The sequence below is a fragment of the Primulina tabacum genome, chromosome 1 (assembly GCF_025594145.1).
Source record: "Primulina tabacum isolate GXHZ01 chromosome 1, ASM2559414v2, whole genome shotgun sequence".
NCBI lineage: Eukaryota > Viridiplantae > Streptophyta > Magnoliopsida > Lamiales > Gesneriaceae > Primulina > Primulina tabacum.
This window is the reverse complement of record NC_134550.1, coordinates 3,757,992-3,781,723: the sequence shown is the minus strand read 5'-3', so window position 1 is coordinate 3,781,723 and position 23,732 is coordinate 3,757,992. Positions and strand designations below refer to the sequence as shown.

General features: G+C 33.2%; 3 protein-coding genes and 1 pseudogene across 3 annotated transcripts in view; 2 read left to right on the top strand and 2 right to left on the bottom strand.

Moving 5' to 3' along the window:
- Window positions 1–1,554, bottom strand: part of LOC142540642 (la-related protein 1C-like) — a 1,668-nt gene extending 114 nt beyond the window's left edge. The window contains exons 1-4 of the mRNA XM_075646945.1: window positions 1,165–1,554; window positions 418–976; window positions 194–341; window positions 6–96 (exon numbers count right to left, since the gene is read on the bottom strand). Of these exons, the coding sequence (XP_075503060.1) occupies window positions 6–96; window positions 194–341; window positions 418–976; window positions 1,165–1,554 (1,188 nt within the window). The remainder of the gene's footprint in view (window positions 1–5; window positions 97–193; window positions 342–417; window positions 977–1,164) is intronic.
- Window positions 1,555–5,519: 3,965 nt separating this feature from the next.
- On the top strand, window positions 5,520–7,116 carry LOC142524921 (NEP1-interacting protein 1-like). The gene is given in 5 exon segments (XM_075629108.1): window positions 5,520–5,959; window positions 6,104–6,187; window positions 6,275–6,442; window positions 6,754–6,829; window positions 6,832–7,116. Coding segments are annotated over 5 exon segments (531 nt in total). The 5' UTR covers window positions 5,520–5,800; the 3' UTR covers window positions 6,876–7,116.
- A 3,454-nt stretch (window positions 7,117–10,570) lies between these two features.
- On the bottom strand, window positions 10,571–14,733 carry LOC142540076 (la-related protein 1C-like). The gene is made up of 7 exons (XM_075645972.1): window positions 14,344–14,733; window positions 13,630–14,155; window positions 13,367–13,513; window positions 13,179–13,249; window positions 12,436–12,507; window positions 12,139–12,147; window positions 10,571–10,705 (listed from the first exon to the last, which is right to left on the bottom strand). The coding sequence occupies exons 1-7, from the start codon at window positions 14,731–14,733 to the stop codon at window positions 10,571–10,573; spliced, it is 1,350 nt and encodes a 449-aa protein (XP_075502087.1).
- A 3,941-nt stretch (window positions 14,734–18,674) lies between these two features.
- LOC142539922 (NEP1-interacting protein 1-like) lies at window positions 18,675–19,783 on the top strand (annotated as a pseudogene).
- The last annotated feature ends 3,949 nt before the right edge of the window (window positions 19,784–23,732 follow it).

The following is a 23,732-nucleotide window of genomic DNA, read 5'->3' as shown; positions in this document are numbered from 1 at the left end:
CTTACTTTCTTAAAGCTTGCTATTAAGTTTATGGGAACCCATCCATCCACATCCATTTTCTGGCGCAAATATGTGTCCTTCACCAAATTATCATCACTGCAAGATACATGTGAAAATCCAAGCGTTGATACCATGCGCAAATAGACAGCAATGAGCGGATGAATCATTTAGTATGCATAACAAAATAACATACCAAAAATAATAATCTATCTGTTTCACAATTTTGGAAGGCAAGTGAGGATCAGGTATGGGAGACGACATTGGTGCATATGGAAACATAGGCATGTGCCCGGGTGAACCTGGGTGGGGTCCAAGAGCAAAATACGTAAAAGATGAAGCATCTGCAAATTGAAACAAAATATAATTAGCACGCAAGATAATCTACAGAAGCAAGTATCTCAAAGCAGCAAACCTCACCATTGTAGAACACTGGGGGACCATAGGGCCGCGCACCCACAGGGGGAGGTGGAGGAATAAAAGGAGCACTTGAAACTGGACCACGTATGAAGGGCCGAGAGGCGACACTCTGCTGGGGTGCAAGGTTTACTCTGCTGCCAAAAGATTGATGGTTATAGCTCCAATCATCAATCCAACGTTCCTGGTATCGTTTGCTACCATGGCCATGATTAGAAGAACCATTCCCTTGAAGTTGCGGTCCACTGTTGTTCCTTCTAAAAGGACCACGCGGATGGTGTGGCTCATGCCCACTGTGAGATCCTCCTCTCTGTCCAACATCCCAACGTGTGTTGTCCCTAGGAGATACCCCCGAAGAGATGCTGGACTTCACTGGCTTAAAAGGAGACGCTTCAACCACAGAACTGTGTGAATTTGGTGCTTGAGAAAAGCTGCCGTTGGCTGTTATGTTTCTGTGACTTGTCCTGTCACCACCTAGAGAACACTGGCGGATAGGAGATTCATGGTTCGAAGCTGAATTTGTTGCTACTTCCTGTGAAGACCAAGAGTCAACTGACGTCCCCTATTATTCACAAAAAGAAAATTTCGTAAGGAAAGCAGTCTAACTTGTACGAAAACTTGATCATCGAGTTCATAATAGCACTAGAAGCATATATAATAAAACCCAAGCAACTAAGAACATCAGATAAATTGAACAGGTAGATTAAAAGGGCCAAAATATAGAGAACAACAATGACAGAAATAATAAACCTGTGACAGAATGATTGGTTCGTGAGAGAGTTCTTCAAGAGAATCAGTCGAACTCGAAGAAGCCTTCGTGGAAGCACGAGCTGATTTGGAGAAATCAGGCCAAGATGCTGTCCCCATCAAAGCACCAACCTGCGGAGCAACACCATTAGCAGGATTGTTCCAAACACACTTCTTGGTTACACCAACATTCTCACTTCCCTCAGCCTGACCATCCTCGGCCAAGAAACTAGCAGGTGGTGCGATTAATTGGTTTAGGAAAATTTCAGAAGGCAAAACGTGCTTCTGATCAGAGATACTCGAACATGAACAAGGCGACGCGAGCCGTGAATGGCGATCAATAACAGAATTTACAGATTGAACAGAGGCGGAGGAGTCAGAAGCAGTAGCCATTGCAGAAAACAAAAAAATAGGTCAGGCAACTGAACATCAAACCCACCAACACAATCGAATCGATTAAAGAAAACCCAAAAATTCCCACTCGAAATCGAAATCGCCTATCTCCGCCCGTTTTCTTGTTCGGAAGCAAATAAAAGTGCAGTGTTCTAGTCTCCCCGCATATATATAGAGCAATGAAGCGGGGAATTAGTTTCCTACGACAAATATAATTACAGCTCGGATTTAATTAGGATATACGTATTTAGTATCAAGATAAAAAGATAAAGGTTAATTTTATTTATTTATATATCGGAACAAATAATATTTTATATCTCGAAAAAAAACAAAGAAGTAAAATAATCGATATTTAAAATCCGATATCTTTTATTTATAAAAACAAAGCCTATGTTTTTAAAAATCGAAAAATCTTTAATGATTTATAAGGTGATTTATATCAAGTTTTACTTTTAAAATTTTGACATATGGTGATGATATAATTTATCTCCAAATTATCATTAAGAAGATCTTATCTTTGTATTTCAAATTGTTTCACATTAACTTTTTGCTAGAAAATTTTGATAGAATTAAATAAAACTCAAATACAAGATTAGATAAGAAAAACAAAAAACTTACTCTAAAATTACTAAAAAATAAATAATCTAAATAAGAAAAAATATTTACTATTGTCATATTAATTTTTTCCTAAAAAAATAGCCGATTTATCTTTAATACCATACTTTAAATAAATAATAATTAATGTATAACATAACTATACTTTCAAAAATATAGATAAGGATTGGATGTTCAAAATTTGAAAATATGGTGAGAATAAGAACATGAGTGTTACTTCTGTTCTTAGATAATATAGAGATTATAATTTGCTTTAATCATTCTAAATCAATTGACAAAAATATTCTTTTAATTAAATAAAAATCATGATAGAAATCTACGTTAAACTAAATAGATTTTTTTTGTCAATTGACATGTAATAATTGTTCTAAATAATTTATGTACTAATTGATTCAAGCCCAAAAAATTATTAGAAAAAATTGGCTCTACAAGTATTTGTCACTAGTTCAACCCTAAGAATTATTATTATGGTCTGATTCATCTATGCACTGCTATCTAGAATATAGAGGTGATTTCAACATGTTCAAGAGTTGATTTTTGTCGTATAAGATTATTCATGGTACACACGTAGCATTTTGTTCTAAATATCACTTATTTTTTTGTGTTCCTGTTGATGATTGTATCTAATATTATTCTATCACATCTCATGCACATGTAAACGCCACAACATAACGAACTCTTATATCAACTAACAAATACTTCGTATTTGCTCTTATTTTATGAAAATGGCAAAACCGATTTTTATAAGAGTGCATTTTATGTCATTATAAACTCATTTAAGTGTTCAATTTTCTATATAAGAAGAAATATCAAAGACATGTTTTCAGAAGTCCTCAATAAGCTCATCCATTTAAAAATTTGGTGGTAAATTTTTATTAAATATGTATATTTGTCCCGGAATCATGAAATACAAAACCTAAAGTGCCTCTTAAAACAAAATATAAACCGTACCGTTATCATAGCACAATTTTAGTACAAGGAAATGAATCCCTCTCTCTGTATTCTTAGGTAAATGAAAATGTTCTTTGTTTATGGAAAATCAATTTAAAATAGGAAAGGTTCAAAGTATATTCTAAGGGTGTGTTTGGTTGAGTGGATTAAACAATGATAGATTAATAGTCAAACACTTATCCAATATTTGGTTAAAATTTTAAGATGTTTTAATAATCATTTTGATCCGATTTAAGATCCAATTTTTTAGATAACTATTTGATATTAATCTAACAAATCAAGTGAGATACACTATCAAAACTTAATAAATTACATTTTTCTCCTCTTATTTCTTAGAGTGTTAAGTTATTTATTGAATAAAGAGTGAGTCTTATGTGAGACCGTCTCACGGATCTTAATCTGTGAGACGGGTCAACCCTACTCATATTCACAATAAAAGTAATACTCTTAGCATAAAAATAATACTTTTTCATGGATGACCCAAATAGAGATCCGTCTCACAAAATACGACCCATGAGACCGTCTCACACAAGTTTTTGCCTTGAATAAAAAATTTATTTTAGAATGTTGTACGTTAGATGTCGATCCTGATATTTAATATATCATTATTATTTAATTTGATTTAAACTTTAAAAAATATAAAGATATATTTTTATTTTGAAAAAAATAATTTATTTGTATATATTTTAATAAAATAATAAAAACTAAATTTTAATGTTGGTTATGCTTATCAATAATATTTTTATTTTTATTATATTTAATTTTATGATATTTACACATATTAATTCAAGATTATTAATATCGTCATTATTAACATTATTATTAATTATCTAATATTATGTATTGCTTTGAGCACAACAAATAAGTAAACTTAACAAGGGTATAATATTAAATTTATTAATACGCAAAAACTTGTGTGAGACGGTCTCACGGGTCGTATTTGTGAGACGGATCTCTTATTTGGGTTACCCATGAAAAAGTATTACTTTTTATGCTAAGAGTATTACTTTTTATTGTGAATATGGGTAGAGTTGACCCGTCTCACGGATTATGATCCGTGGGACGGTCTCACATGAGACTCACTCAATATTTAAAAGCTAATCACATATTCAAAATGTTGAACCAAACAATCTTAATAGTATCACATAATGTTTGATTATCTATAGCATAATTAATCATTTATTTATCTCATCACTTGTACCAAACACACCCTAATAGAATAAGAAACATGAAATGAAATAAATATTTTAAAGATTCGTCTTGTCTTATTAACCAGTTGAAATCGACTACTGTGTTAGATCTATTGTCCCTACTAATGCACTAGCACATTATAATCGGTTGGGAGAATTCAGAATCGATTGGCAATATCTTTGTTAGATGACTTCCGAAGAAGTTTTTTTGTTTGAAAACCTCTTTCTCCAAATCCACTAAGATTGGACGTTGATGCAGGATTTGATGTATCCTGGAACCAGTTCGACGTTGGTGCAGTAGTTGGTGATCCACAGGGTGTTTTAGACTGTTCAAACAGTAATTCAACCGACGGTCAAGATGATATTTAAGTTCTAGAAGTTCAACCACTTATTGATTCGGCGGATTTCCTATGACAACAGAATCTTTAGGCCCCAAAATTCACAAGCACCTAAACTGACTAGAAAAATTTCACCAGGCGGGCCTACTCCAAATCTCCAGAAACTATACCAAAAGCAATCATGCCAATGTTCTAGCTATACACATATATGGAACAAAAATAATACCAGAAAACAGCAAAAATCAACGAAGATTGTTTTGCGCAACCGCTTGGCACAGTTCATCCTCGTAGAATAGGGCTCTATTAGAAGCCAAGGATTTGCAGACAGGTTTCGGCAAAAAGGATGGCACCAAACATTTTGAAGAAAATGGGGATTCTTGGAAGAGAACAGCTGCAATTTGGCGCATCTCAGTGCATTTTAGACGAGAAGGGGGACGAGGGCCATGCTTAGGTGCCTTGGGTGAGTGAGGACTGCCAATCCACACTCCTTTTCCACCTCCCTTGCTGCAAATGGTTCCAATATGTTTCAACATTTTTTGTTTGTAGTAGACTTCTTAAGTACAAACAACATATTGGAACCATTTGGTTTGAGTGGTTGTAGATTCAATTTCTTGATTTTGGTTTGATCGTACGCTTCTAATGCAGGTGGGTTATCACGATTCAAGGGGTTTGGTGGTTTCACCCACCCCATAATTATAATGTGTTTTTTCCTTAACATTGATTTGTTCTCCCGTGGTTTTTATTGTTTTAGGGTTTAGGTTTTTGCTATGTCCCGCAAATTGGGGGTTTTCAGCATATTTGGGGATTTAGAACATTTAAAGAAATTAATTTTAGGCTATGTTTGGACCTTGGGTGACAGAGAATGTGAAGAAAACCATCATTCATACTGAGAACCCCAAGGATGCAGTTTTCATTTTCTTTGTGATTGTGTGGTGTAGGATTTTGGATGTGAATTTTGTGCTGTATAGGTTTTTGGAGTTGATTAAAGGTGATTTTTCAATCACCTTATGATTATTTTTTTCAGAAACGTCTCACGCAGCGACTACCGAATTTTAGAGGGATGTTGATCTTTAGTAGTACTTTCTCTCGAATTATTCTTTATGCTAATGAAGGAGCTGTCCCTGCTATGCAGTTGGTACCATATTGGGAGCAATGACTGGAGCGCTTATTGGCCAAGAGACAGAAAGTGGATTTGTTAGAGGGGCTTCGGTTGGTGCCATATCCGGTGCTGTTTACTCCATCGAAGTCTTTGAATCATCACTTCTTTTGTGGCAGTCCGATGAATCTGGGATACAGTGTCTCCTGTATTTGGTAAGTCTTATCTATTGAATGGATTAATAATCTTGAGTCAATACTATTCAATTGCAGACGTGATAATTCTGGCATTCAATCTTCGAGATTTATAGCATGTTTAGTAATCTGATTGAGTTTGGAGCTGATAATCTGACTGTACAGATTGATGTGATAGTGAGCCTTCTAAGTGGCAGACTTGTCCGCGAGCGTATTGGTCCAGCTATGCTAAGTGCCGTGCAAAGTCAGGTATTATGCTGCTCGATTGCTTTTCTTTGAAATAGGGATGACAGTATTTTTACTTTTTTGACTTACGAAATTTTCTTCGTTAATCAGATGGGAGCTGTAGAAACAACATTTGAAGACGTTCCCGACATTTTTGACACTGGCGGGGCAAATGGTTTGTTAGTAGACACAGTTGAAAAGTTCCCAAAGATAAGGGTTGCAAGAGACGACATTGTTGATACTTCCGGAGAGGGAGTCTCTTGTTCTGTTTGCCTTCAGGTACTGTTCTAATTTCTTTCCCTTTTTATCTGTCTCTTGTTAGATAAACTACATCAGTGCACCTTGACTTTTGGCCTATATAGTGACATTTATGAAATTTGCGTAATTTCTATGACAAAGCAATTACGCATACGACACATCCTACATCTACACTCGTTGTGGGTATTCATTTATATCCACCTAATTTCAGAAGAGGCCATTGTAATTATTCAAGTGTTGGCCAAAGTTTGAGCTCTTTGTATATAGACTTCTTTTATCGACAAGTTGAACTGATTTAGAAGAATCTGTCCCATGCTTTTAAATATACGCAGGACTTTCAGCTAGGGGAGACCGTGCGAAGTTTACCTCATTGTCACCACTTGTTTCATCTACCTTGCATCGACTCTTGGCGGTGAGACACGGTTCTTGCCCGTTGTGTAGAAGAGTATTTTGATGCTCTTTTTGTACGGCGAGAAACACCAGCTTGATGATATCCTCTTACTCGTATACGGCCTCTCTATTTGTTCAATAAATCCGTAGTTTTAGATTGGCTAGGTGCAGCTCTATGTATGTAGTTTCTGAGCAACATCTTTCGTGTTCGGTCTCTGCGCTTGATCACGATTTTGTAAAGAAAATTTTGAGGTGTGGTTTGTATTCCCTCACAGATCCTACGTACACACAATGTTTGTTTGCTATTAGTATTTCTTTATCATCACTAGTTGTGTTGTTACATGGCATTGTATCGTATCCATCTTGTATGACGTGGATAATTTGACTATTCCTATAAATCATCGTAAATTATGCAAATTAGTACAGGCGCATAATATATTTTCATTCTTATTCATTTATAAATATGTTCCATAGTTATTTATCAATAAAGTTCAATTTTTCTTGCTTGATTTTCACTTCATTCACAACCATGCTTTGCACTTTCTAACCATTTTAATTTTAACGCTCATCTGGTGTAACTCTTTATTCTTGTTTTTTTTTAAAAAAAAAATCTATTAAGTGTAAGTATTTTAATTTATAACATCGGATTTCAGATTATCTTTTATGACAATCGAAATCACCTGTTTACCATGTAATGAAAAAAATCTCTCACAGTCCAATGGCTAACAAGAAAGTGAGCAATCAAACTACCATTTCAATTCAATCATATGAAAAATTTGAGAATTCTAAAATTGGCTACAAGTCGTGAGAAAGCTAGTTTTTTTAAAGAACTTTCCTAAGCTAAAGAGATAAAATGAAAGTACTTTTTATGATATATCAATGAGAATGGAGAGTCCTCCTCCCAATCCATACATACATGATCGATAGAATCACTGCGTAAGTAGGACAGTCAACTTATACTGTTTACTTTTGGATTTGAAAAGAATGCATTATCATTCATTTTGCAATAATTTCTTTAAAAAAAAGTATATTCATCTTATTAGCGGTTCTTTTTCTTTTTTTTTTTTTTCAAGGAATCGAAAATAAAAATTAGGAGAACAATTATCTCAACTACATTTTCTGAACCAAAACAAATTAAGGCTCGGCTGAGCAAATATTTTTAGTATTTTACAAATAAAAAATAAAAGCATGTGTTTGGATAAATTTTTTGTGAAATATTTTTAAAAAGGTGTTCTACAAAGAACAATTGAGAGTTTTTTTTTTTATATTTTTAGAAATAAAGGTAACGATAAAAATCGAAACATACTACTTTTTAATTATAACAACGATTTTAAAATATATGTCCAAATGCATATTTGTTCTTAAAACAACTTCAAATCTTTATGGTATCGAGACGTTGAAATTATTTTACTTTTCACAAAATATTGCATAGTTACGCAATTACTTCTGTATGAGGTCCAAAATACATGTCATTGATAAGACCAAAACTAATTCAATCTTTTCAAAAAAAATAATAATACATAATTCAATCTTTACAAAAAAAATTCGGTATTGTTAGCAATTTATTTGAAGTTATACTAAAGTAAAATTTTAAATATTTAGTCGATCAAACTCAAAATGTAACAAGTTAATAGATCGAAAAGTTTATTTTTTCCCTACAAAAAAAAATGACCGATTTCAACTTTAAAATCTTTCTTGATTCAAATTTCAGTTCCATACCTGAAATGAACTAAGAACCACCGTGAAATCCCAAAACAAACGTGTTTTAGCAAGGGCAATATAGGTATTTCGCGAGAGACTACACGACAAAAGACCCAAACAATTCATCCATAGCACGATGATAGAAGAACATGCTACCCACTCAACTCATTCCCCTCTCTACTCTTGAATAGTCCCAACATTTAACAATGCTTAAATCTCAAAGCCGACAGCCAAAATGGGTTTCATTACAGGAAACGGAAAAAAACCTCTATCTCGAATCGTCGTGAAAAACTTTTCCAACGATCATCATCCGATCACGGAAAGCGATTCTAGTATTGTGATTGTGCACAACAACAACAAAAGGAAGATTCAGCAATGAAATAAGCAACATCTTGTATGAAGAGGACTTATGGGTACAGATTTCTTGTCAAGAGAAGATATGGTTGTCTTACTTATTCACGCGCACACATATATATATAGAAGGAATTTTGTTAGAAAAGACGAAAATGATCTTGTAATTTGGCTTCTGAATTGAAATTTGATTATTTTATGAGTCAAAATTTGTTCTTAATGTAATAACTTGTCTTCCTTTGTATCTCATAACATAGTATTGAATATATCCATATGTTTGAAAAGATGGCAGCACTCAGGCGAAAAATTGATTCCAATACGGACAATGACAAATTATTTTAGTAATTCCTACTTTTAATAAACAGATAATCAAAATCTATTTTGGTCAGACTTATTGGACAAACATGCCCCTAAACCATATATTACTTATGATAACATAATGCATGTTTGCATATATTTATAAGGCTAGAAAGGCATTCAGAAAGGTCTGGTGAAGTTGCAAGCCCTCGTTCGAGGGGTTATCGTCGAAGACAAGCACGCTTAGCCTTGCAATGCACGCACGCACGCACGCACTTGCCCAGTGCACCTCACTGTTCACGCTCGAAAGCTTATGTTAAACGACTAGTCGAATATAGCCTAAATGGGAGCAATTCATGGTATTTTTCGATTTCTAGAAAATTCAATGTTAAGTGTTGTACAATTATTCCAAGGAACATGGGAATCATGTTGGCTGCGGATCAACTTTTGAAAACTAGATAGATATCGAGCACGTAATTAAACAAGAATAAACGTTATAAAATATTTTGAAATAATTTGTACAGATGGATTTATTTATATATTTCGAGCATGTTTTAGTTTGATATTGAGCTTGAATAAGGTTGGAGCTTGTTTTAGTTTGATATTTCTGGAGTATATATCACCAAATAAATCATTTACTCTTGCTATATACTATCCTCCAAAAATTAGATTTACTAGTGTTGATCCATTATATATATAATTTCAAAAATATCATACTCGGCTCAAACCAAAACGTACGTAGTAAACTAATTTTGAGTATGATTCAAACTATTTTCACCGTAACATTTTATATTATAACAAAAAATATATTATTTAATGCTCGTGGCCACACACTTAATTGCTATGTGGGTAGATGAAATATTTTCTTTAGTCTTACTTTATAGATTTTCAAATATTTTTATTGAAAATATCTATAATTTTTGCAAGTGATAAAGATGCAATTAGTAAAAATAAATCACATAAAAACCAAACAGAAAATATTCATATCCAACATTTCAATATAATATAAGATGTTTCTGGGGAAAAAAAAATAAAAAAAGAGAGGCAATAGACTCTGGACAATCCCGAATCCAACTAATTACCAACGACTATAAGAATAAGTGGAAGTAAACCAATATCTTCCGACGGTGGCTACAATATAGCTAGAAATTGTGTTAGTCTTTTTTATCATGTATATGCAGATTAGAAATATTGAGAGATTGAGGACTTGATCCTGTAGAATACAGGATAGTTGGCATTAATCCATTTTCTCCAGTAACCCTTCCTACTCACCTATTCTACCTGCAAGAGTAAGAAAAAAAAATCGCCTAGATGAGTTAGAGACCCACCACAAACTCTGACAAAGCCAGCCTAAATATAGAGTTTTGTGTGTTTCAAAGTCCCCACTTATGATAATAGTATCGCTAGAAACTACGTGTTTGTCTTTTCATCATTTATATGCAGACTAGAAATATTGAGAGAATGAGGACTTGATTCTGTAGGAAACATGATGGTTGTGGAATTATCCCTTTTCTCCAGTTTACCCTTCCTCCTCACCTTTCCTCCCTGCAAGAGTAAGAACAAAAATCGCCTAGATAAGTTAGAAAGCACCGATGCTCTCTCTAAAGTGCATGTTGTGAGATGAAAAGTCTACAAAATACCCCGAAGGATATATAGATATATAGAACAAGTCGGATGAGAAAGCTGAAAAGGGGATATTAACAGATTTTGCTCTTAAGTTAATCTAATTTTTGGAGGATAGTATATAATGGATAAATACTAGTAAATCTAATTTTTGGAGGATAGTATATTAGCAAGAGTATATGATTATTTGGGTGATATATTCTCCGAAATATCAAACTAAAACATGCTCCCACATTATTCTTATACTCAAAATATCAAACTAAAACATGCTCGAAATATATAAATAAATCCATCTGTATAAATATATTTCAAAATATTTTTAACATTTTATTCTTGTTTAATTATGTGCTCGATATCTATCTAGTTTTCAAAAGTTGATCCGCAGCCAGCATGATTCCCATTTCCTTGGAATAATTGTACAACACTTAACATTGAATTATCTAGAAATCGAAAATACCATGGATTGCCCCAATTTAGGCTATCTTCGATTAGTTTCAATTTGAGTAAAAAAATAAAAAACATATAATACATAAATTACATTTGAATTAATACAAAAATTAAATAAATTCAAAATTGAATTAAATGAATTGATATAATCAATGCAAACAATAATTAAAGTGGTCATTTATTACAGTACACACACACATATATAATTAATTTTGATATCTTGCCACACCTACCGTACACACTTTTGTGAGCACCGATGAGGTGTCACTCATCTATTGGATGTGATGAAATATAGAAAAATTACACATCGAATGGATGAGTGATATATATATATATATAACATTGCAATCATTTGTGTTTAAAATTTATTTATACAGTTTGTAATAAAAATTAAATATATCATAGTAACACAAATCATATCACAAATTAAATTGATTGATATAATCAATGTAAAAAATTTAATTTAGTTTATATTTTCACTAAGTTTAGTTTCAATTTGAATAAAAAAATAATAAAACATATATAATATATAAATTATATTTTAATTAATATAAAATGAATTAAATTCAAATTTGAACTAAATGAATTGATATAATCAATACAAACAATAATTGAAATATCATTATTGTAGTACATATATTTCAATATTAATGATATATCTTTTCTTTTTTAGAAATAACATTTTGACGGGAAATTAATATTTTTGGCAAATATTAGAGTACTTGGTAAAAGGACATCGTAAAATGCACAATTGTACTTTAAAAAAACCACTAAAGAACCAGTTGTTTCCTCGTTCAATGATTTTACTTCTTAACCTATATTGCTCATTAAAGAAATTGAGGACTTGATCATGTAGAATACAAGAAGGTTGGCATTATCCATTTTCTCCAATTACCCTTCCTCCTCACCTTTTCTCCCTGCAAGAGTAAGAAAAAAATCGCCTAGATGAGTTAGAAACCACCAATACTCTATCTAAAGTGCATGTCGTGGGATGAAATGTCTACAAAATACCCAAAGGATAACAAGTCTATAGATATATAGAACAAGTCGCATGAGAAAGCTGAAAAGGGGATATTAGCAGATTTTGCTCATAAGTTAATCGCATATTCACTTGTTTTTCAGTAAAATTTTGGACTACACTACTAGTAAAAGATTTACTATAAGAAAAGTGGTATTGCGAGGATCAAATATGCGATACATTTCACCTGTATTTCCACCACATTCGAAGCTCGCAAAGCATCCAATATAAGTTGGACATTGTCTGTCAGCTCCCTAATCTGAAAAATTGGAGAATGTATAATATTAGTATTCATAGTTAAGTTCTCATCGTAATAGGTGGCAATCATTTAAAAGTTTGATATGATCAGCCATAAAATATCCAGCTGCCTCTGTGACTATGATAAGAGGTTAAATGGCAGCACTAACAGTCGATTTGGTGTTTCAAATCATGGCAGGCAGATTTTCAGCCAGAGATGCGTTTGATCCGATCAGGCATCTCCAAATTCCACTCCAAAGACAACTTACATGAATAACTAACCCGTCCAAGCTACTTCATTCTCAAAATAGTATCATTGTTACCTAATGAAACCAACTAAAAAGAGTGTACCATGATTCTAATGTGCATTCTTGGTCATACAAATTTACCATTTCCATATCAATATAAATCTTCTGATAACTCAAGCGTATTACAGTTAGATATCAATTGTCTTTTATTTCATCCAAGAATAATCTAACAAAACCGAAACATTTCAAAATTCTTAACCTATATTGCTCACTAAATTCCAATTAAAGAATCAAGCTTTTGATATTTTCAACTTTCTGATCTAGAGCCTCAAAATTTCTCTTCTATGTACCAACAATCAAAAAAGAATCGCAAGTTTAAGTTTAAATAAAATGGATAAAGAAATAAGCATAAGCAGGAAATTTTTCATTAATTTGACCGACTTACTTTCTTAAAGCTTGCTATTAAGTTATGGGAACCCATCCATCCACATCCATTTTCTGGCGCAAATATGTGTCCTTCACCAAATTATCATCACTGCAAGATACATGTGAAAATCCAAGCGTTGATACCATGCGCAAATAGACAGCAATGAGCGGATGAATCATTTAGTATGCATAACAAAAATAACATACCAAAATAATAATCTATCTGTTTCACAATTTTGGAAGGCAAGTGAGGATCAGGTATGGGAGACGACATTGGTGCATATGGAAACATAGGCATGTGCCCGGGTGAACCTGGGTGGGGTCCAAGAGCAAAATACGTAAAAGATGAAGCATCTGCAAATTGAAACAAAATATAATTAGCACGCAAGATAATCTACAGAAGCAAGTATCTCAAAGCAGCAAACCTCACCATTGTAGAACACTGGGGGACCATAGGGCCGCGCACCCACAGGGGGAGGTGGAGGAATAAAAGGAGCACTTGAAAACTGGACCACGTATGAAGGGCCGAGAGGCGACACTCTGCTGGGGTGCAAGGTTTACTCTGCTGCCAAAAGATTGATGGTTATAGCTCCAATCATCAATCCAACGTTCCTGGTATCGTTTGCTACCATGGCCATGATTAGAAGAACCATTCCCTTGAAGTTGCGGTCCACTGTTGTTCCTTCTAAAAGGACCACGCGGATGGTGTGGCTCATGCCCACTGTGAGATCCTCCTCTCTGTCCAACATCCCAACGTGTGTTGTCCCTAGGAGATACCCCCGAAGAGATGCTGGACTTCACTGGCTTAAAAGGAGACGCTTCAACCACAGAACTGTGTGAATTTGGTGCTTGAGAAAAGCTGCCGTTGGCTGTTATGTTTCTGTGACTTGTCCTGTCACCACCTAGCTCCGGAGAACACTGGCGGATAGGAGATTCATGGTTCGAAGCTGAATTTGTTGCTACTTCCTGTGAAGACCAAGAGTCAACTGACGTCCCCTATTATTCACAAAAAGAAAATTTCGTAAGGAAAGCAGTCTAACTTGTACGAAAACTTGATCATCGAGTTCATAATAGCACTAGAAGCATATATAATAAAACCCAAGCAACTAAGAACATCAGATAAATTGAACAGGTAGATTAAAAGGGCCAAAATATAGAGAACAACAATGACAGAAATAATAAACCTGTGACAGAATGATTGGTTCGTGAGAGAGTTCTTCAAGAGAATCAGTCGAACTCGAAGAAGCCTTCGTGGAAGCACGAGCTGATTTGGAGAAATCAGGCCAAGATGCTGTCCCCATCAAAGCACCAACCTGCGGAGCAACACCATTAGCAGGATTGTTCCAAACACACTTCTTGGTTACACCAACATTCTCACTTCCCTCAGCCTGACCATCCTCGGCCAAGAAACTAGCAGGTGGTGCGATTAATTGGTTTAGGAAAATTTCAGAAGGCAAAACGTGCTTCTGATCAGAGATACTCGAACATGAACAAGGCGACGCGAGCCGTGAATGGCGATCAATAACAGAATTTACAGATTGAACAGAGGCGGAGGAGTCAGAAGCAGTAGCCATTGCAGAAAACAAAAAAATAGGTCAGGCAACTGAACATCAAACCCACCAACACAATCGAATCGATTAAAGAAAACCCAAAATTCCCACTCGAAATCGAAATCGCCTATCTCCGCCCGTTTTCTTGTTCGGAAGCAAATAAAAGTGCAGTGTTCTAGTCTCCCCGCATATATATAGAGCAATGAAGCGGGGAATTAGTTTCCTACGACAAATATAATTACAGCTCGGATTTAATTAGGATATACGTATTTAGTATCAAGATAAAAGATAAAGGTTAATTTTATTTATTTATATATCGGAACAAATAATATTTTATATCTCGAAAAAAAAAACAAAGAAGTAAAATAATCGATATTTAAAATCCGATATCTTTTATTTATAAAAACAAAGCCTATGTTTTTAAAAATCGAAAAATCTTTAATGATTATAAGGTGATTTATATCAAGTTTTACTTTTAAAATTTTGACATATGGTGATGATATAATTATCTCCAAATTATCATTAAGAAGATCTTATCTTTGTATTTCAAATTGTTTCACATTAACTTTTTGCTAGAAAATTTTGATAGAATTAAATAAAACTCAAATACAAGATTAGATAAGAAAAACAAAAAACTTACTCTAAAATTACTAAAAAAATAAATAATCTAAATAAGAATAAAATATTACTATTGTCATATTAATTTTTTCCTAAAAAAATAGCCGATTTATCTTTAATACCATACTTTAAATAAATAATAATTAATGTATAACATAACTATACTTTCAAAAATATAGATAAGGATTGGATGTTCAAAATTTGAAAATATGGTGAGAATAAGAAACCTGAGTGTTACTTCTGTTCTTAGATAATATAGAGATTATAATTTGCTTTAATCATTCTAAATCAATTGACAAAAAATATTCTTTTAATTAAATAAAAATCATGATAGAAATCTACGTTAAACTAAATAGATGTTTTTTGTCAATTGACATGTAATAATTGTTCTAAATAATTTATGTACTAATTGATTCAAGCCCAAAAAATTATTAGAAAAAATTGGCTCTACAAGTATTTGTCACTGGTTCAACCCTAAGAATTATTATTATGGTCTGATTCATCTATGCACTGCTATCTAGAATATAGAGGTGATTTCAACATGTTCAAGAGTTGATTTTTGTCGTATAAGATTATTCATGGTACACACGTAGCATTTTGTTCTAAATATCACTTATTTTTTGTGTTCCTGTGATGATTGTATCTAATATTATTCTATCACATCTCAGGCACAATGTAAACGCCACAACATAACGAACTCTTATACAAATAACAATACTTCGTATTTGCTCTTATTTTATGAAAATGGCAAAACCGATTTTTTATAAGAGTGCATTTTATGTCATTTAAACTCATTTAAGTATTCAATTTTCTATATAAGAAGAAATATCAAAGACATGTTTTCAGAAGTCCTCAATAAGCTCATCCATTTAAAAATTTAGCGGTGGTAATATTTTTATTAAATATTGTATATTTGTCCCGGAATCATGAAATACAAAACCTAAAGTGCCTCTTAAAACAAAATATAAACCGTACCGTTATCATAGCACAATTTTTAGTACAAGGAAATGAATCCCTCTCTCTGTATTCTTAGGTAAATGAAAATGTTCTTTGTTTATGGAAAATCAATTTAAAATAGGAAAGGTTCAAAGTATATTCTAAGGGTGTGTTTGGTTGAGTGGATTAAACAATGATAGATTAATAGTCAAACACTTATCCAATATTTGGTTAAAATTTTAAGATGTTTTAATAATTATTTTGATCCGATTTAAGATCCAATTTTTTAGATAACTATTTGATTATTAATCTAACAAATCAAGTGAGATACACTATCAAAACTTAATAAATTACATTTTTCTCCTCTTATTTCTTAGAGTGTTAATTATTTATTGAATAAAGAGTGAGTCTTATGTGAGACCGTCTCACGGATCTTAATCTGTGAGACGGGTCAACTCTACTCATATTCACAATAAAAGTAATACTCTTAGCATAAAAAGTAATACTTTTCATGGATGACCCAAATAGAGATCCGTCTCACAAAATACGACCCATGAGACCGTCTCACACAAGTTTTTGCCTTGAATAAAAAATTTATTTTAGAATGTTGTACGTTAGATGTCGATCCTGATATTTAATATATATCATTATTATTTAATTTGATTTAAACTTTAAAAAATATAAAGATATATTTTTATTTTGAAAAAATAATTTATTTGTATATATTTAATAAAATAATAAAACTAAATTTTAATGTTGGTTATGCTTATCAATAATATTTTTATTTTTATTATATTTAATTTTATGATATTTACACATATTAATTCAGAGATTATTAATATCGTTATTATTAACATTATTATTATTATTATCTAATATTATGTATTGCTTTGAGCACAACAAATAAGTAAACTTAACAAGGGTATAATATTAAATTTATTAATACGCAAAAACTTGTGTGAGACGGTCTCACGGGTCGTATTTGTGAGACGGATCTCTTATTTGGGTTACCCATGAAAAAGTATTACTTTTTATGCTAAGAGTATTACTTTTTATTGTGAATATGGGTAGAGTTGACCCGTCTCACGGATTATGATCCGTGGGACGGTCTCACATGAGACTCACTCAATATTTAAAAGCTAATCACATATTCAAAATGTTGAACCAAACAATCTTAATAGTATCACATAATGTTTGATTATCTATAGCATAATTAATCATTTATTTATCTCATCACTTGTACCAAACACACCCTAATAGAATAAGAAAACATGAAATGAAATAAATATTTTAAAGATTCGTCTTGTCTTATTAACCAGTTGAAATCGACTACTGTGTTAGATCTATTGTCCCTACTAATGCACTAGCACATTATAATCGGTTGGGAGAATTCAGAATCGATTGGACAATATCTTTGTTAGATGACTTCCGAAGAAGTTTTTTTGTTTGAAAACCTCTTTCTCCAAATCCACTAAGATTGGACGCTGATGCAGGATTTGATGTATCCGGAACCAGTTCGACGTTGGTGCAGTAGTTGGTGATCCACAGGGTGTTTTAGACTGTTCAAACAGTAATTCAACCGACGGTCAAGATGATATTTAAGTTCTAGAAGTTCAACCACTTATTGATTCGGCGGATTTCCTATGACAACAGAATCTTTAGGCCCCAAAATTCACAAGCACCTAAACTGACTAGAAAAATTTCACCAGGCGGGCCTACTCCAAATCTCCAGAAACTATACCAAAAGCAATCATGCCAATGTTCTAGCTATACACATATATGGAACAAAAATAATACCAGAAAACAGCAAAAATCAACGAAGATTGTTTTGCGCAACCGCTTGGCACAGTTCATCCTCGTAGAATAGGGCTCTATATAGAAGCCAAGGATTTGCAGACAGGTTTCGGCAAAAAGGATGGCACCAAACATTTTGAAGAAAATGGGGATTCTTGGAAGAGAACAGCTGCAATTTGGCGCATCTCAGTGCATTTTAGACGAGAAGGGGGACGAGGGCCATGCTTAGGTGCCTTGGGTGAGTGAGGACTGCCAATCCACACTCCTTTTCCACCTCCCTTGCTGCAAATGGTTCCAATATGTTTCAACATTTTTTGTTTGTAGTAGACTTCTTAAGTACAAAACAACATATTGGAACCATTTGGTTTGAGTGGTTGTAGATTCAATTTCTTGATTTTGGTTTGATCGTACGCTTCTAATGCAGGTGGGTTATCACGATTCAAGGGGTTTGGTGGTTTCACCCACCCCATAATTATAATGTGTTTTTTCCTTAACATTGATTTGTTCTCCCGTGGTTTTTATTGTTTTAGGGTTTAGGTTTTGCTATGTCCCGCAAATTGGGGGTTTTCAGCATATTTGGGGATTTAGAACATTTAAAGAAATTATAATTTTAGGCTATGTTTGGACCTTGGGTGACAGAGAATGTGAAGAAAACCATCATTCATACTGAGAACCCCAAGGATGCAGTTTCATTTTCTTTGTGATTGTGTGGTGTAGGATTTTGGATGTGAATTTTGTGCTGTATAGGTTTTTGGAGTTGATTAAAGGTGATTTTTCAATCACCTTATGATTATTTTTTTCAGAAACGTCTCACGCAGCGACTACCGAATTTAGAGGGATGTTGATCTTTAGTAGTACTTTCTCTCGAATTATTCTTTATGCTAATGAAGGAGCTGTCCCTGCTATGCAGTTGGTACCATATTGGGAGCAATGACTGGACGCTTATTGGCCAAGAGACAGAAAGTGGATTGTTAGAGGGGCTTCGGTTGGTGCCATATCCGGTGCTGTTTACTCCATCGAAGTCTTTGAATCATCACTTCTTTTGTGGCAGTCCGATGAATCTGGGATACAGTGTCTCCTGTATTTGGTAAGTCTTATCTATTGAATGGATTAATAATCTTGAGTCAATACTATTCAATTGCAGACGTGATAATTCTGGCATTCAATCTTCGAGATTTATAGCATGTTTAGTAATCTGATTGAGTTTGGAGCTGATAATCTGACTGTACAGATTGATGTGATAGTGAGCCTTCTAAGTGGCAGACTTGTCCGCGAGCGTATTGGTCCAGCTATGCTAAGTGCCGTGCAAAGTCAGGTATTATGGTGCTCGATTGCTTTTCTTTGAAATAGGGATGACAGTATTTTTACTTTTTTGACTTACGAAATTTTCTTCGTTAATCAGATGGGAGCTGTAGAAACAACATTTGAAGACGTTCCCGACATTTTTGACACTGGCGGGGCAAATGGTTTGTTAGTAGACACAGTTGAAAAGTTCCCAAAGATAAGGGTTGCAAGAGACGACATTGTTGATACTTCCGGAGAGGGAGTCTCTTGTTCTGTTTGCCTTCAGGTACTGTTCTAATTTCTTTCCCTTTTTATCTGTCTCTTGTTAGATAAACTACATCAGTGCACCTTGACTTTTGGCCTATATAGTGACATTTATGAAATTTGCGTAATTTCTATGACAAAGCAATTACGCATACGACACATCCTACATCTACACTCGTTGTGGGTATCATTTATATCCACCTAATTTCAGAAGAGGCCATTGTAATTATTCAAGTGTTGGCCAAAGTTTGAGCTCTTTGTATATAGACTTCTTTTATCGACAAGTTGAACTGATTTAGAAGAATCTGTCCCATGCTTTTAAATATACGCAGGACTTTCAGCTAGGGGAGACCGTGCGAAGTTTACCTCATTGTCACCACTGTTTCATCTACCTTGCATCGACTCTTGGCTGGTGAGACACGGTTCTTGCCCGTTGTGTAGAAGAGTATTTTGATGCTCTTTTTGTACGGCGAGAAACACCAGCTTGATGATATCCTCTTACTCGTATACGGCCTCTCTATTTGTTCAATAAATCCGTAGTTTTAGATTGGCTAGGTGCAGCTCTATGTATGTAGTTTCTGAGCAACATCTTTCGTGTTCGGTCTCTGCGCTTGATCACGATTTTGTAAAGAAAATTTTGAGGTGTGGTTTGTATTCCCTCACAGATCCTACGTACACACAATGTTTGTTTGCTATTAGTATTTTCTTTATCATCACTAGTTGTGTTGTTACATGGCATTGTATCGTATCCATCTTGTATGACGTGGATAATTTGACTATTCCTATAAATCATCGTAAATTATGCAAATTAGTACAGGCGCATAATATATTTTCATTCTTATTCATTTATAAATATTGTTCCATAGTTTATTTATCAATAAAGTTCAATTTTTCTTGCTTGATTTTCACTTCATTCACAAACCATGCTTTGCACTTTCTAACCATTTTAATTTTAACGCTCATCTGGTGTAACTCTTTATTCTTGTTTTTTTAAAAAAAAAAATCTATTAAGTGTAAGTATTTTAATTTATAACATCGGATTTCAGATTATCTTTTATGACAATCGAAATCACCTGTTTACCATGTAATGAAAAAAATCTCTCACAGTCCAATGGCTAACAAGAAAGTGAGCAATCAAACTACCATTTCAATTCAATCATATGAAAAATTTGAGAATTCTAAAATTGGCTACAAGTCCGTGAGAAAGCTAGTTTTTTTAAAGAACTTTCCTAAGCTTAAAGAGATAAAATGAAAGTACTTTTTTATGATATATCAATGAGAATGGAGAGTCCTCCTCCCAATCCATACATACATGATCGATAGAATCACTGCGTAAGTAGGACAGTCAACTTTATACTGTTTACTTTTTGGATTTGAAAAAGAATGCATTATCATTCATTTTGCAATAATTTCTTTAAAAAAAGTATATTCATCTTATTAGCGGTTCTTTTTCTTTTTTTTTTTTTTCAAGGAATCGAAAATAAAAATTAGGAGAAAATTATCTCAACTACATTTTCTGAACCAAAACAAATTAAGGCTCGGCTGAGCAAATATTTTTAGTATTTTACAAATAAAAAATAAAAGCATGTGTTTGGATAAATTTTTTGTGAAATATTTTTAAAAAGGTGTTCTACAAAGAACAATTGAGAGTTTTTTTTTTTATATTTTTAGAAATAAAGGTAACGATAAAAATCGAAACATACTACTTTTTAATTATAAAAACGATTTTAAAATATATGTCCAAATGCATATTTGTTCTTAAAACAACTTCAAATCTTTATGGTATCGAGACGTTGAAATTATTTTTACTTTTCACAAAATATTGCATAGTTACGCAATTACTTCTGTATGAAGGTCCAAAATACATGTCATTGATAAGACCAAAACTAATTCAATCTTTTCAAAAAAATAATAATAATAATTCAATCTTTACAAAAAAATTTCGGTATTGTTAGCAATTTATTTGAAGTTATACTAAAGTAAAATTTTAAATATTTAGTCGATCAAAACTCAAAATGTAACAAGTTAATAGATCGAAAAGTTTATTTTTTCCCTACAAAAAAAAATGACCGATTTCAAACTTTAAAATCTTTCTTGATTCAAATTTCAGTTCCATACCTGAAATATGAACTAAGAACCACCGTGAAATCCAAAACAACGTGTTTAGCAAGGGCAATATAGGTATTTCGCGAGAGATACACGACAAAAGACCCAAACAATTCATCCATGCACGATGATAGAAGAACATGCTACCCACTCAACTCATTCCCCTCTCTACTCTTGAATAGTCCCAACATTTAACAATTCTTAAATCTCAAAGCCGACAGCCAAATGGGTTTCATTACAGGAAACGGAAAAAACCTCTATCTCGAATCGTCGTGAAAAAACTTTTCCAACGATCATCATCCGATCACGAAAGCGATTCTAGTATTGTGATTGTGCACAACAACAACAAAAGGAAGATTCAGCAATGAAATAAGCAACATCTTGTATGAAGAGACTATGGGTACAGATTTCTTGTCAAGAGAAGATATGGTTGTCTTACTTATTCACGCGCACACATATATATATAGAGAGAATTTTGTTAGAAAAGACGAAAATGATCTTGTAAGTTGGCTTGAATTGAAATTTGATTATTTTATGAGTCAAAATTTGTTCTTAATGTAATAACTTGTCTTCCTTTGTATCTCATAACATAGTATTGAATATTATCCATATGTTTGAAAAGATGGCAGCACTCAGGCGAAAAATTGATTCCAAATACGGACAATGACAAATTATTTTAGTAATTCCTACTTTTAATAAACAGATAATCAAAATCTATTTTGGTCAGACTTATTGGACAAACCTGCCCTAAACCATATATTACTTATGATAACATAATGCATGTTTGCATATATTTATACAGGCTAGAAAGGCATTCAGAAAAGTCTGGTGAAGTTGCAAGCCCTCGTTCGAGGGGTTATCGTCCGAAGACAAGCACGCTTAGCCTTGCAATGCACGCACGCACGCACGCACTTGCCCAGTGCACCTCACTGTTCACGCTCGAAAGCTTCTGTTAAACGACTAGTCGAATATAGCCTAAATGGGAGCAATTCATGGTATTTTTCGATTTCTAGAAAATTCAATGTTAAGTGTTGTACAATTATTCCAAGGAAATGGGAATCATGTTGGCTGCGGATCAACTTTTGAAAACTAGATAGATATCGAGCACGTAATTAAACAAGAATAAATGTTATAAAATATTTTGAAATATATTTGTACAGATGGATTTATTTATATATTTCGAGCATGTTTTAGTTTGATATTGAGCTTGAATAATGTTGGAGCTTGTTTTAGTTTGATATTTCGGAGTATATATCACCAAATAAATCATTTACTCTTGCTAATATACTATCCTCCAAAAATTAGATTTACTAGTGTTGATCCATTATATATATAATTTCAAAAATATCATACTCGGCTCAAAACCAAAACGTACGTAGTAAACTAATTTTGAGTATGATTCAAAACTATTTTCACCGTAACAATTTATATTATAACAAAAAATATATTATTTAATGCTCGTGGCCACACATTAATTGCTATGTGGGTTAGATGAAATATTTTCTTTAGTCTTACTTTATAGATTTTCAAATATATTTTATTGAAAATATCTATAATTTTTGCAGTGATAAAGATGCAATTAGTAAAAATAAATCACATAAAAACCAAACAGAAAATATTCATATCCAATATTTCAATATAATATAAGATGTTTCTGGGGAAAAAAAATAAAAAAAAAAGAGAGGCAATAGACTCTGGACAATCACGAATCCAACTAAATTACCAACGACTATAAGAAATAAGTGGAAGTAAACCAATATCTTCCGACGGTGGCTAAAATATAGCTAGAAATTGTGTTAGTCTTTTTATCATGTATATGCAGATTAGAAATATTGAGAGATTGAGGACTTGATCCTGTAGAATACAGGATAGTTGGCATTATCCATTTTCTCCAGTAACCCTTCCTACTCACCTATTCTACCTGCAAGAGTAAGAAAAAAAATCGCCTAGATGAGTTAGAGACCACCACAAACTCTGAAAAGCAGCCTAAAATATAGAGTTGTGTGTGTTCAAAGTCCCCA

Excerpts from the sequence above, each read along its gene's own strand:
- LOC142540076 (XM_075645972.1), bottom strand. The coding sequence starts at position 14,733 with ATGGCTACTGCTTCTGACTCCTCCGCCTCTGTTCAATCTGTAAATTCT. Across the intron at positions 14,156-14,343 it reads AACCAATCATTCTGTCACAG|GGGACGTCAGTTGACTCTTG; the intron begins GTTTATTATTTC and ends TGTGAATAATAG. Across the intron at positions 13,250-13,366 it reads ACAGATAGATTATTATTTTG|GACACATATTTGCGCCAGAA; the intron begins GTATGTTATTTT and ends AATTTGGTGAAG.